General features: G+C 48.0%; 1 protein-coding gene across 1 annotated transcript in view; it reads right to left on the reverse strand.

Moving 5' to 3' along the window:
- ASTN2 (astrotactin 2) overlaps positions 1–15,025 on the reverse strand; it is a 336,891-nt gene that overhangs the window by 25,585 nt on the left and 296,281 nt on the right. Inside the window, exon 20 of the mRNA XM_030286868.4 lies at positions 4,388–4,529. Coding sequence (XP_030142728.2) covers positions 4,388–4,529 — 142 coding nt within the window. The remainder of the gene's footprint in view (positions 1–4,387; positions 4,530–15,025) is intronic.

The following is a 15,025-nucleotide window of genomic DNA, read 5'->3' on the forward strand; positions in this document are numbered from 1 at the left end:
GAAGCAGCACAGCTCCTGTGCACACAGGGGACCCGGCCAAGGGCTGTAACAGATGTGTTTTAACCCATGCCACGGAGCTATTTGGGATCTGTCTCCGATTGCTCCAGCGCTCCTCCACGTGTCTTCCTGACGAAAGACCAACAACAACAATTAGCATCATATAAGGAGCAGGGGACTGCTGCCAGCATTAACACACTCTGGAGCAGCAAGGGTTTTCCGTTCCACTTTTTAGCCCAGCTAGCACACGGCAGAGGTCACTCTGCATTAATCAGCCTTGCTCTGGGCCAGCTCCTTCAGCACGTTCAGCCCGTGGGATTGCAGCCGCTGCCTCTCCGTGCTCCCATGGGCTCTCCCTGCTCCACACCTCTGCCTTTTTCCTTAAGCTCACCAAAAAATTGATGTTCCATGTTATCCCAAGCTGAGCCTGGCCACGCTGTCAATGGCCTACAGACCCTACAGAGGGTGACACTGCCTGGGCAGGACTTGGTGGGTCCTGGCTGCAGATGGGAGCCTCGTGTTGTCATTCTCAGCTCTGACTGAATCCCCTTCCCTCCAACAGCAGTCCTGAATCTTCAACCCCTAAGGAGAGGTTTCCACCTTTCCAACACCCCTGAAACGTGCTCTCCCAGAGCCTTTGGGCTGGTTCATGATCACCCTGGGGAAACCCCATCTGAGCCAGCAAAAGGAATGTAAAGTCAAGGCTTCTTCACAGCATATGAATGCACTCCAAGGAAAGGCTCTGGAAGGAATCCTGATGACTTCCATATTATTTCCAGTAAATTTTGTGCTGATTCTTGGCACAAACACTGGAAATGAATAGGCTAGGTCAGGAATGTAAATAAAGTGAAACATTGGGGCTTAATCTAATCTATAATTATAGTATCTGTGGTGCAGGAAGAGCTTGGTGTGTTTGCACTGCAGCTCCATTGAGGAGCTGGAGGGAGTTTTCATTTCCCTTTCCAGAATTTCCATTTTTGGCTGAGGGATACTTGGTGTCTCCCCAAGTATTTGAAGCAAATGTGCTGGGTTGGCAAAGCTGCCTTCTGGTAGCCAAGCAGGTACAGCTCAGCCATGAGGCATCCCCAGGCATTCCCTGAGCAATGGGGTGAAAGCTGAGATGGATGAGCTGGGCTGAAGGCTCAGGGAGGCTGTGGGGCAGCTCCTGCCTCCTCAGTGAAGAGGTTGGATGGGTTTATGGGGTGCTCAGTCCTCTAAGCTGAGTTTGATCTCTAAGATAAGCCAGAGCCCTTTCTCTTCACTGTTGTTTTGTTTTTGGTTCATCACAAGCTGCCTGTCAAAGTCTGGTGCTCCCAAGGCTCCCAAACCATCCATCTGAGTGGCACTGGCTGCTGTCCAGGCTGGCTGGTCCACGCAAGGTGAGCACTTCACAGACATCTCTCCCTCTGCCCTTCTCACCTCATCCTCTTCCAGATCCACCTGGGGGGAAGCTTGACAGACATCTCTGGTCCAGCTGAACTCAGGGGAGAGCAATCCCTCCTCCATTTCACAAGAATATAAGATTTCTGCTTTTTAAGAACTGTGACAAAACTCAAGAGTCTTCAAGAACCATCCTCAGTATCCATGAAGATACTGAGTCTATGGGAGTGCATTCCCATGAATGCAGCATGGATCTCCATGGATGGGTGCCCATGTGTGGCACACTGGCAGGAGTGTGCACACGTGTACATGAGCCTTTGGAGCGTGGGTCTTTGTTGACATGATCTACTTGCCCTGCAGAACCCCCTGTGCAGGGACTGCCATCTTAACCCCAGTGTGTTAAAGGCAAGGGGAAGAAAAGGGCTGACAGGCAACATATTTTCCTCAAAGTGAAACTGCAAAGGACAAAGAAATTAGTTCTCCTTTTGTTAATTTATGTTTTGGAATTACAGAAGTCTTAAAAGCAAAGGAATCAGTCAGACTTTGTTTATTTGTTTGCTTGTAGAACATTTTTTGGGTTTGTTTTCATACTCCAGCCCAGCTTTGATCTCAGGCTGGTAGTACTCCAAATGAATGGTCCACAGCAGAGTGTAATTGCTGTAGGTACTACAGAAGAAAAGGGACAGGATGTTCGACACATTTACAGCGTAGAAGAGATTTCCATGACCTCCCAGTCCCCTTGCTAAGGTTATGTGATACCCTCAGACTACTGCAGAAGCAAACAATTTGTTTTTGAGGAGCTCTGATGCTGCAGTCTGTGTGCTTACCTCCCAGCTCAGAGAACAGCACAGAGCCCTGCAAGTGGCTATAATCAGGATTATACCCAGCCCAGAGCTATTATAGATAGCTATTTTTCCACAGAAATGAATGAATCAAGCAGAAGAAATTCAATTTAAGAAATGACCCCGTGCCCGTGTTTGTGTTGTTGTTCTGTCTGTGCGGGCACAGAGCAGCATTAGCCTCACATTTCACTGCTCTGGCTTTCTTCACGCTGTGTTGCAACCCTGTGGACATCTGAGCAGAGGAATATTTAATGGGGGTGCCTGTGTATCTGAGAACGCTCAGGGCCCAGGTTGGAGCAAGCGGGTGTGTGTTGGGCGGGCAGGAGCAGGGATTATCAGCCCATGCCACGAGCTGGGGCAGGCAGCAGCAGCCAGCGAGGATGAGGTGCTGTGGTGTGCCCACATGCAATTTTTTGGATGCTCAGAGGTGCCCCAGAGGTGCCCGCAGGAACGTGAGCCCATCCATGTGCGCTGTGTGCACCGCCCTGGGAGTGGAGAGCCAAGCCCTGCTGAGCATTAGCGTGGGGCAGAGCCAGGGCTGTGCGTCACCCTGGGGCCTGTCCCCACGCAGGACAAGCTCCAGAGCTCCCTGGTGCCAGGGCACTGCTGCCTGCTGGCTGCCTGCAGCCGTGGCTCCCCACAAAAGCTGCTGTGCCTCGCCCAGGAGCACCCACAGAGCAGGAGCCATGCCCAGGGCACAGGGCACTGCCAGCTCTGCTGACCACCTCCATGGCAATGTGCCTTGGGGCTGGGAAGCAGAAGACTGGCTTTGACCACAGAGATGACAAAACCCTGGACAAAGCCCTCTGCCTTCCACCCAAGGCTCTCCCAGCCCTTTGCAGACACCAGGAATTAGATCACAGAGCCCCTAAAGTGATGGGTGAGTGCAATTACCCCTGCCTGGCAGATGGGGAAGATGCTTTGGCAGCCCAGGCTGCCCAAGAGCCAGACCTGCTGGCTCCCAGCTTTGTGTGCTCACCACGGCAGCAGTCTCCATCAAAACCAGTGGCTCTTCCCTCTCCCAGTGCCCCTGGCAGCTGGGAGCTGAGAGCTCACAACGGGCCAGTTTTATGGGCGTTGGGTTATTAGTGAGCTCTGCGGTTGCTCCAGCTTCTCCCTGGCAGCTTTTCAGAGCAGCCCAGTTCCCAGAGATATAAATAATTATATTTATGCATTATAGATATTCAACAAGAAAATGTCTGATATTATTAAATGGCAAGAGGTATCACTTGGAGCCCACTCCTGGAGACAGCCCTGCTCCAGGGATGTGCTATAAAGGCTTTGGAGGCTGTCAACATACTTAACCGGGGGGCGGTGGAGGGAAAGTATTAATCAAGGTCTTAAAAAGTTCTCGCTGACAGACTATTTGCCAGCTCTCACTTTAAATGCTTTTGTGGTCCCATAAAAAGTTTCATTACTCACTACAAAATGTGTTTTAATTATTGCAGTCACTCTGACATTAAGCCCTGGGTGTTTCTCTCTTGCTTACTCTGTCTCTCCTCTGTCTCCTTGCCTCTTTGCTCTATTTTTCCTCTCTTACTGATCTGACTCCTGATATCCCTCTCAAGACAGAGGATGCCCTGGTTAATGAGCCAGATTGGAAAGCCCAGACCCTGTCCAAATGACACTAAAGGAGAAATTAAAATTCAGTTCTTGATGTTATCCCTTTGCTCTGGAAACTAATTAATCCACAAGACTCAAACAGAAAATTCAACCCCCAAAAAGTATCTCAGAAGAGTGAAGTATCCACAATATGTGGGTGGTGGGCAGAAGGATTTGGCGTCTCTGATCTCAAATATGTCCTACTAAGAGAAATAGCAACTTATAAACACCTGTCACACTTTTGACATCTATTTCATCCCACCAGGCACTTGGCAACTTGCGCCAATCTGACCACATCAGCTTAGTTCTTCCACGAGAGATGACCCTGGAAACCCAGAATACTAAAAGTAGGTGCTAGCCAGGAGTGTCCCAGGGACTCCCAGTGCCTCCAGCACTGGTTTTCCATTTCACCAGCTGCATGTAACACCCAAAGCAACAGGAAGGGTCTGACCATTTGTCCTGTGTCAGGTGTAACACAGTGCTGACCAAAAAGGTCAACAACAATTCAACAACAGCATTGGAGATCTCTCCTTGCCCCCAGCAGCTCCCCACGTGTCTCTCCTTACTTGTACAGCCCATCTGGTTCCAGGCACTTGAAAATGACTGAATAGAGGCTGGTTTCAGGGACATCTCCGTGGCTCCGACCCGCTGCCACACAGGAGGTTGCCAGGCCAGAGAGCAAATCTTCTGCAAAGCTCAAGGATTCTCCTGCAGAGCAAAGAGAGGAGCGAGACCAGAACATCAATACAGGTGTAGAATTACTGCTGACCACTTTAAAAATCACTGTAGGAACATCTCTACGCGGGACACGCAATCAACACACTCCAGCTGGCTGTGGAATGTCCCAAGTCTGGGTGGAGAATGTCACCTATGGACAAAGCAAGGAGGAAACACACCTGGGCCAGGAATGGGGGCCAGGGCTATGCCACTGCGTGGCCAGCTGCAATCACAGCACAGAGGGGACGTGTGGCCTCACTGCAGACACTGCAGGCAGAACCACAGAAAATCTGGAAGCCTGATTAAATAGGGATCTCTTGCCCTTGCTGCATGTCCAGCTCTCAAACAAGGCATGGCCTTTTCCAAACATTACCTGCCACAGCAAAAGGTGTTTCTACTATGTTGGACTTACAGCAAAAAATGAATTTTTAGTGCCTTTTTTTTAGTGCTTTTAGGGTGGAATTCTCTCAATGTGATGGTTTTATTTTATTTTTTTTTTTTTAATTTAATGACAGCCAGTAGCTTTGCATTCCCTTTCATCAGCTCCTGGAGCTCTGACTGGATCTCCTTCAGTCATGTGGAAGAACACTTGCTTTTTTATAAACATTCGAAGGAAAAAACCCACTAATTAAAAATACTGAAAAATCTTTCTTTTTAGTCTTCTGGTTTATAAAGCCTATTAAACACTTAGATCATTACCCAGCTGAAACAGAAAATGCTCCATTTATTAAGGTTTTTGGGCATGACTGTCCACTGCTGTGCAACCTGTCTCCTCGCAGTGGGCAGCCTGTCTATTGGTTAGAGCTCATTGCATTTAATTCCTGCTTCGCACTGGTGTAGCTGAAAGCCTGAGGTACCACGGAGGAAAACGAGACAGAGCATCTGCCCAGGCTGTGCCCTATTCCCAGTGATGGGAAGCAGAGCAGGGGCTGCTGTAGGTGGTAGTTGTGCTGGTGTAAGCCAAGCCGGGCCCAGATTGCTGTGTTGGGTACCTTGTGCATGTGGAAATGTCAAGACATCGCAGCAGAGGGAGGAGGAGAATTCCCTTCTCAGCACTTTTGTTTTTCTAAAGGCAAAAGTGACTGAGGAGTACTGAAACAAAGCACCAGTTCTTGGTACAGACCCTAAGGAACAAGCCAGTGGTATAACCAGCCCAGAACATCCCACTGTGAAGCTGAAGTATCCAGGTAGAATAAAAAAAATCCCCTCATCCCCAGCCCCCTAAACCGCATTTGCGTCTTGTCTCCAAACACACAACTCAGTAACAAATATCCCCCTTGGCTAGAGAAAAGAGCAGCAATAAATTCTTTTCCTCCCTGAAGGAATACAAGCCTTAATTATTCATTTTAATACTCCCAGCACGACTTGTTCTTTCCAAGCTTTTTCAGGCAGCTCTGTCACCAGTCTCTGTAGCTCAACCCAGCTCCTGGACGCAGGTCTGTCCCAAATCCCAAGACAACTCAACAGGCAGGTTGGGTTGGCAGCAGGAAAATCCCTGCCTGGAAGTCACAAGCACTGCCCAGCCATCAACAAGTCCCTCAGCTCTGGGTTTATGGTTTAAGCAAACAAACAAACCCCTATTACTCATTTCCAATCTTCATTTCCATCTCTTTTCCTACAACATTGGGCTGGATTGGGGAACTCCCTGTCACCAGGAGTTGTTGAGAACAGACTCTGCCATGACTTACAGACCTGATGAATCACCAACAAAGAAGCAGGACCAGAATGTGTTGTTGAAGTAGAGCAAAGGACTTTAAGGCTCTCCCAGCCTCAAGCAACTTCCTTCTGACCAGGAAGAAGCTTCATGGGGATGGATCCTCCCATGGATGGATGCTGTGGGATCTTCCTCCACCTCCTCTAAGCAGCTGATGAGGGTTAGGGAAGGAAATAACTGGGCAGAGACTGCAGTGAGAGCTGGGCGAGGCCAAGGGGACTTGGAGTCCAAGATTTGGACTGGGCAGCCCCCAGGTAGGAGGATCAGCCAGGACATCTGTGCCAGGGAGCACAAGAGATGGGATGGGCTGAGACAGGGAGAGGGTGGAACCAGACTTGCAGGAGACTGGAAATGAGATGGAAAATGTCATGTGCAATCACTGAATCAAAGGATGTATTAAGGCCAGGTTGGACAGGGCTTGGAGCAACCTGGTCTAGTGGAAGGGCAGGACAGGCCCAAGGCAGGGAGGTTGGAATGAGATGATCTTTCAGGCCCTTTCCGACACAGACCATTCTACAATGAAAATTGCCCTGCTAACTTTCTCTAAGACGTGCACTAACATCTGAGAGCTCATCTTCCATGGTCTTTGTGGGTATTTTTGAGGGAACAGGCTGGCAGGGAGCACTGTCCTGACACACAGCAGCAGCTGCTTCCCACAGTGGTCTGGTTTGCCATGGATTAGACCTGCTCAGGGAGTGGAGTGCATTTCTGTCCCCCTGCACAGGAGGAAATGAAGGTTGCAGGGTCTGCCAACAGTGTCTCTACTTAGACTGAGCCAAAACACTTGCAATAAAATCCACAAAGCAAGAGGGTGCTTTTTGCTCAATTCTGAACCTCTGGGGAACTCTCCCCTCTTGTTTGCTCTGCAAAGCAAGAAGGTTGTTATAAAAACAGCAAAATGGATGCTAACAAAGATGCTGGAACCTCAGCCCCAAGGCTGGGAGTTTTCTGTACCTGTACAAGCAGCAGTGAGATCACTGGTGGTGCCAGTCTGAACAGACCATGGAGCAAAGACAGGGAAGGGACACCCTGGGGACAAGCCAGCTCCCCAGAGCTGTCAGTCTGCAGCCAGTGCAGGGAGCTGCTATTCCCTGCTCTGCCCTGGGCAAAGCAGAGCACACAGAGACTGTATTTGTTCATCTCACCAAAGAGAAGGCAGAGAACCTTCAGTCCTCAGTGCTCTGAGAGCAGCTGCAATGAAATTTCCTAAGCCTTCTTTAGGAGCAGAAAGCAAGTTATTCCCTAGATTTAGAGTGGGACCTTGTCAGTGGAACAGAGCTAAAGCAATAGTTGTTTCTGGTGTAATGGTGAGAGAATTATCATAAATCACAGAATGGTTTGGATTGGAAGGGACAAGAAAGGTCATCCTATTTCACCTCACCCCCAACCACAGGCTTCTCCAAGCCTGAACAGGTTTCTCCAAGCCCTCTCCAACCTGGCTTTGGACACTTGGGCCACTTGATTGACCAGTAATGTTGCCCCACCAAGAAAATGTGATCCTGGGATCATGTAGCAGCAGGAGAACACAGACCCAGCTGCATGAGGCCACGTGAGGACTAAGTGCACAGCATTCCTCAACTGTGCTCAAGACCGAGGCACAGGAAAAATAGGAAAACAAGGAGAGAAGATTTCACAGGGAAAGAACAAAAAGCCCAGGTTTTCCAATAAAAAACAGGAAAAAAAGGCCAAATAGAGACACATGACTGTGAACACATCAACAGGGCAGGCGCTCAGATGGAAAAGCAATATTTAGGTTAATGGGCAGTAATGGCAAGAGGATGTAAACTGGACATGGATAAATGGTTGGTCTACTCCTGCAAAGGGCAAATAACCCAACCATCTTTTAAGAAGGAGTTTGATCACTTTATAAAAGGGATTACATGGATAAGTAGCTCATGATGGAAAGCAAAGGGGCTTCTTTTTCCCATCTGGACTTGTGTTCTCACACATCCCGCCAGCAAATATAAAGAAGGATTTCAGCCTCCCAAAGCAGCCCTGAAGCACAAACCTTCAAGACTGCCTGAGTATCTTTGCTTGTGTTATTAAATTTCAGAAAGAATCCAAAGGTTCTCTGCAGAGTAAATGATAGCTAAGTAGATCATCTCTGTGGAGTAGGAGATATTTTATTGACCAGACAGACATCTGTGTCCTTCATTAATAGTAATAAATAATTGATGTCACACTAAATAAAGCAATAAGATGTTACAGATATCAAGGACAAATAACTGGCTCCTATGAGGATGCCTCACCTGTGTTCACTTCTCAGTAGTAAAAAACCCAGAGCAGAGCTCAATATCACTATGGAAAATGCTGTTCACAGAGCAAAAAATGTCACTTGCTGCTCGCTGATTACAAATTATGGGGCAGCTGTGCTCAGCAATGGGATGCTGACACTCCTAAGTGCAAGGAGTTAATATCCTTGCAAGAATTTTTTCTCCCTCATTTCCATGCCTTCCCAGGGCTGATCTACCCCAAACCATCCACTTCCCCAGGCAGCTTTTGAATCCATCTCTGCTCTACTAATAACTGTCAGGAAGATGCAGGTGGAATTTCCCTTCTCTCCCCAGTGCAACCCCTTGCTACTGCCTCGTCCTCATCCACAGGCATGGCTCTGGAGTTTGGCAAATCTCCTCTTTTTGGTTTTCCAAGCATCTTTTACACTGACTCTGGTGGTGTGGCTCTCCTTAAAACAGAGCAAACTTGGAGCTTGCAGAGGGGTTCCCATTCTGGGAAGCTTTGCAGACTTCTCCTGGCCACAGCAGGCATAGCCAGGGGTCATCCCACTGGTGGCCAGTGGGATAACCAGCCAGGAACTCAACTCCATCTCCAGAGGAGGAGGAGGAGGAGGAGGAGGAGGAGGAGGAGGAGGAGGAGGAGGAGGAGGAGGAGGAGGAGGAGGAGGACAGGAGGAGGAGGAGATCCCCAGCTCAGCTGCCTGTCTGCAAGGGTGAGCTGGCAGTGTGCTCTTCAGAGAGCACATTTCTCATGGCAGGAGGCTCAGAGGGGCAGGAACGGGGGCTGAGGAATGAAAATGGCTGGGAGCAGGCTCAGACCGCTCGCACACAGCATCCAACAGCCTCAGTCTGCCTCAGTCCTTCCGCTGCGGCCGTGCCAGCGCCCTGCAGTTGCGGACAGCAGGATGGATGAATCACCTATCAACCATCCCAGCGAGGACAAGGCGAGCTACGGCGCTGAGTTCAACCAGACTAAACAAGAGAGTGAGGCCAGCAGCCTCCAGGAGGCTCGAGGAGCAAAAGGAAGCTCTGGGACCCTCACAGGCGTTCCCACACCTTCAGCCCATGTGCCTGTGCCAAGAGCAGCACGGAGAAAACCCAGGCGCTGCAAACCAAAGTGGAAATTAAGATGAGAGGAGACCTCCCTGCTGCCATTCACCTTCAGCATTCCTAGAAAGAGCACAAAGGGGAAAGTAGGAAGGCACCAATGTCTCTTTCTTGACAGCTTCTTTACTGGGTTGGATGAAACCAACCCTGCAACGTTACCAGGCGCTTTCCCCTGATTGTGGTTTTCAATCCCTGTCTTTCTCCCCTTTGCTTTTTTTCAACCTGTTTTCAATTTACTCTTGTGGCATCTCTGACTGTGACCTCATTCTGGTACTTAAGGGAAAAAAAAGAAAAGAGAGAGAGAGTGTCCTTTAAAAAAGAAATGAAAGAAATCATATTTTATTTAGTTTGGTTGGTTTTGAAGCTTTAGCAGAAGAAAGATTAACCTTTTCTGCCTAACTTAATGAAAACAAGGAGAAAGGCTGTATGGATAAATAAATATCTGTGTGGGTATGGAGCAGGCACGATCGTGTTACAGCCCCAGTGGAGCTGTAATGGGGAACAGGCGCGTTCCTGCGCAGCGGCTCCCAATTCCCGATCCATTTTCAAGGAAAGAAAAACAGAGTAGAATGTCAGAGGCCCAAGTGGGCATAAATGAGGGAGCCAAGAGAAGGCAGATGGGGCCCAGCGAGGACCTCCGTCCCCAGCAGTGACCTCCAGAGCAATGCCAGCGCAGCAGATGGAAAAAGAGACCTTACTCCACTTCCCCTTGCCAGGTTTTGGTTCCTGAAATGAGGAAACAAATGGCATGCTTGGCCCTTCAAGTCTGTCACCTTTTGGGGGTCTTTGCCTCGCCCTCCTCATCTCCTGGGGCTTTCCCTTGAAGGAGGGGAGGATCAGAGAAGGGCTGTGAGCAGAAGGCTTGGACCGGGATTTTGGATGAGTGGATGTGGAGCACAGGTTTGCAGGGTGGTTCCAACCATGAGGTTGTACCTGGGTTTAATGCGCTTTGGATCTGGCACTCAGAGGGGGAAGGCAGTGATAGGTGGTTGGTTTGTCTTGGAAATGATGGGCTGATTTAAATTAGTGTAACATAACTTCAGGCGACGGAGCTGTTCCGATTTACATCAGCAGATGGTCTGTCTCGCAGCCTAGATCATTAAAAGCAAACCAACCCTACTGATCCTGGTGGAGTGATGTCAAAACCTCTTTCCCTGCATGGCTTGCCAGATTACAAAAGAAATAAAAAAGGCCCAGTTTACTAAAAAGTTTTCTGCCCACATTCTGGGAGCATCTATGCACACCAGCCTCTCACGTTAGTTGGGAGCCGAAATCCCACACCCCAAAACCCTGTAGCCTAAAAATAATTTCTTTGTCATGGCTCTTCTCAAAGACACATCCATCAGGGATCTCTCCGGCTGGGCACATGTTGTCTAGGCTGAGGCAGAAAAGCCAGTGATTATGCTGCAACTTTGGGCACAGCTTGTGCTTCACTTCCCAACTTGTACAAAGGTGCAAATTGCAGTTCCCTAAACAGCTTCACCTTTTTGAAGTTATGAATTTTGAGGGAACTTGCTTCCTATGTCTGTATGCTACCAGACATATTAATAATGATGAAGATCTTTCCTGTGGGCTTTCATCTCCTCTGGGCCTCCATCTCCTCTAGGTTTCCACCACCAGATCCTCTGCTGGTGGAAGACAGCATTTGTAGATGGCTAAATTTAAGGAGCAAGGCTTTGATTGAGCTAAGAGCAAAAGTTGCATTCCAGGGTCACAGAAGTCACTTAAATGCCTTCACTGGTGCTCTTCAAGGCTGGAACTTGCATGGAGTCACCAAGTGGAACTGAAAGATGAGCTGTTCTCATCAAGTGAGCCAGTCAAAAAGATGGAAATTATCTTAATTAGCATGAGCTGCAATGTTCTATGATGCACAAGGTTGATCAGAGTGTATCCTTCTCTCAGGGTCTTCAATAGGACTACCTGCTCCTTCATCTGAGCTCTTCACAGACTGCTTATCACAGGTCTTTCACAGTCAATATCTAAGACCTCAGAAAAAATGCTTTTACTCATGTAAAAACACATCCCCAAGGCAGTGTGCTGCTGGAGAAGAGGGGGAATGAAAGCATTTCATTCTGTGCAGTGAGCCCTCCAGGATTTCTCAAGGTTCACTAGGTTGCTAAGGGTCAGCCCCAGCCAGACACGAGCTGACTCTGCTACGCTTGGAGACATCCAGGCATGAGTTCCAATCTCAAAGCCACGTATTCACATTAGCACGGTGGAGAGTCCAAGCCAATGTCTCTATTCCCTGGAGTTCATCTCAGGCTCTGAAGCATGTTAAAACAGTTACTTGATTTCAAGGCAAAATGGGAACCCATTTGTTCTGGGAGTTGTGCAGGCACGAAGCAAAGCTCTGTCCTCAGATCCTTCTGTCTGGCAGAGGACTGCGTCCATCACCACAGAGCGAGTTCTCACTCTCATCGCCACAGATCTCATTCCCACCCTCATTCTTCCTTTCTTTTCACATTTAGCTTCTTTTAAATTAGAGATTTCTAACAATGCACCAATGGCCCAGACCACCTGTGGTCCCCAAGGCCCAGAGCTGGCAGCCTGTAGCAGATCCAAGGACTGAACATTCACTAGGAATCCCACCAGCCCTGCTCCAGCCCCAGAGCCACTTTCTCCAGCACAAATTGATGTGTCAGACACTGCAGAGATGGCAACAAAACCTGGATAATAATCTCACTCTCCTTAAATGCACCAGGGCACTCTTGTAGTTCCTGGGAGAATGAGTTACTATGTGAAAATTATTACCAAATTTTGGATGCGAACACGGCACCATGGACCTGAGCTTCACCAGTCCAGAGGGCTGGGAGGTTCCACCTTCTGCTGGGATTCAGGTGGCTAAACTTGAAGGGGAACAGCTTTCACCATGAGCTATGACTGAGGACAAATCCTGGGAAGCTTCCTAAAAAAAGGCCACAAATATTGAAATACCAGACCAGCAGGAAGGGAAAGGAACAATTCCTAGAATTAAACTCAGTGTGCAATTAATTGTTAAAACCATAATTATGTCAGGTAATTTGTCAAATCAAATTCATGTAAACCTATGGTGAAAAGTTATCAACTGGTCTGTGCTTCGTATCACCTTGCACTTATTGGGAAAGTGGAATTTTTCAGCTTTTATATTGCCACTGTTGCCTGACCCTGTTCCCAGTCCCTTCTTACACTTCACAGCCTGGTCCTGGAAAGTGGATCAAGCCTCTACCTGTAATGGCAAAAAATTCAAAGAAAGTCTTCTTTAAATATTTCAAATATTTAAATATTTTTGGCCTCATTTATTCTAAAATAGAGGTCATGTGCAGAGATGCTGATGAATTAGTGATAAGACTTTGGACCAGCACATTCCAAGGCACTCAGCAAACCTAACTGCAGCCAAACCTGCAGGCTGCTATCCAACCAAGACTTAAAAAATTGGTCCTTATGGAGGAACCTGCATGGAAGCAGACCTCTTATTTGGCCCTCTTCTGCAGTTTTGAACATTTGAGAATGGAGGGGCAGGTCCTCAGCTCATAAAATCTCCTGTAGCTCCCTTGAAGTCAATGGAACAATAACAATTTACACTTGTTGAGTTTCTGCATCCTGGCTGTGAGCTCTTTGGAACAATGACACCATAATGAGATATTCTTGATCACTTGTCTGAGGCAGACTAGAGAACAGCACTGTGGAAGAAAATAGAGGGTTGGTTTGCTATGATTTCCAAAGAATTATTGACCCGTATCTTGCAAACATTTACACATGTTTAGCTTTACTCATGTGAGTTGTTCCATTACACTCGTGTGCCAGATAAACTAATGTACATGCTGCAGAACCGAGGTTAAAACTTGTGCAAACACAGCGAGTTCTAAATATTTTTGTAGATACGTTGTTACCTCAGACTCAGAGGAGAAAACCTCTCGTTTGGCTGTGCCTCTTCCCATAACTCTCCTTCTATCCAAGCAGGCATCACAAGAGAAGCCAAAGGCAATACCAAGATAAAACTCAAAAAATCCATTATCTGACCCAGCTCAGGAGCTAGAAAAGACCCACTTGGTCAGGACTAACATATGCAAGAGTTGACATCAGTTCTTGAACAAGGAATTACTTAAATTATTGGAGTACCTGCACAGCAGCATTTTTAACACAGCTCATTAATCATTCACTTACTGATTTCCCAATAATGGAGTTAACATTTTTCTTCACAGTTTTCATCCATTAGAAGGCTCAAGGAAGGAGGAAAGAGCTGGGACTCTCTAGTTTGTGAGGAGTCTACCTCAGCACCCATCAGCACCTCAGCAATCCCTCCATCTTTTTCACTATGACTGCAAGGCAAGACAGGATCTCCTGCCCCACTGCACAGACCTTCTGCTCACAAGAACAGAATATAATTCTTTATTTCTTAAACTGAGGTGATCTCAAGTGCCAAACTAGTGCCAATGAGGTGTCTGACATGTGGAGACTCCACACTGGCCATTAATACCTCTGACAGTGTCATTTACACCCCTCAGCCAAGACTTGAGCTGTGCCACACCCGCGTCACAGCGGCCGCAGTGTCATGACAGACCACAGCCAAAGGAGCAAGGGTGCAGAGAAATTACTCGTCCAATATAGCAGGGAAAAGGCAAATCTGAGGCTATAACTAGAGACCCAATCCAGCTCTTTCAGCACTAATAATTGATTTTCATCCCTAAAGGACTATTAATACTTTCTTACAAGTGTGCAGGCACTGAGGACACCTGCCACTGGCACACAGCAGGATGCTGGCGTGGCAGTGCCTTCTGCTCCCAGTTTTAAGTCATCCTAGAAACCATAGCAAATCAATCCTGTCCTCCACAAAGAAAGGGAGATGTTAGTAGTCAGATCTGATGGACAATGTGCCCTGGGAGCCCATCTCACCAAAGGCACTCTGTGGTGGGAACAGCCTTTTGACTCCTAAATGTCCTTGGCCAAGTGAAGTATCTGGGCACACTTCCCACCCCCAGGACCACTGATCCCTCGAGGATGGTTCATTGGAGACGTGTCATCACCAGCAACTGTGCAACATCTGACCACTCAGATGACAAAAGACAGATTTCCAGAATGAACAGAGCAGGATTAAGCCAAGTGGTAAATGGATTCCAGGGCTGCTCCAGGATCTGTGCTGACGAGGGAAGCCAGGGCCAGGTACCCAACCCGAAGCTCATACAGTGAGGTTATCGCTTTCCTCTTTTCTTCAAACCCCTAAATAGAACCAAAACATCACTTGGGCCATGTTAGAGAGATAAGATGAGTCTCTCCCATCCCTTGCAAAGCCTGAAATAGAAGCCCTGCTACTCCATATCCAAAGCATCAAGCGTAGGATGTTGACATTTAGCAGGAGGGAAAATTGCCCAAACAATGAACCCTCTCAAGACTCTCTTCTCCCATCCCTTTCCCCCATCCCCTGGAAAATGTTCATAAAGTGAAGCGGAAAAAAA

Source organism: Taeniopygia guttata, chromosome 17, assembly GCF_048771995.1.
Source record: "Taeniopygia guttata chromosome 17, bTaeGut7.mat, whole genome shotgun sequence".
Taxonomy (NCBI): domain Eukaryota; kingdom Metazoa; phylum Chordata; class Aves; order Passeriformes; family Estrildidae; genus Taeniopygia; species Taeniopygia guttata.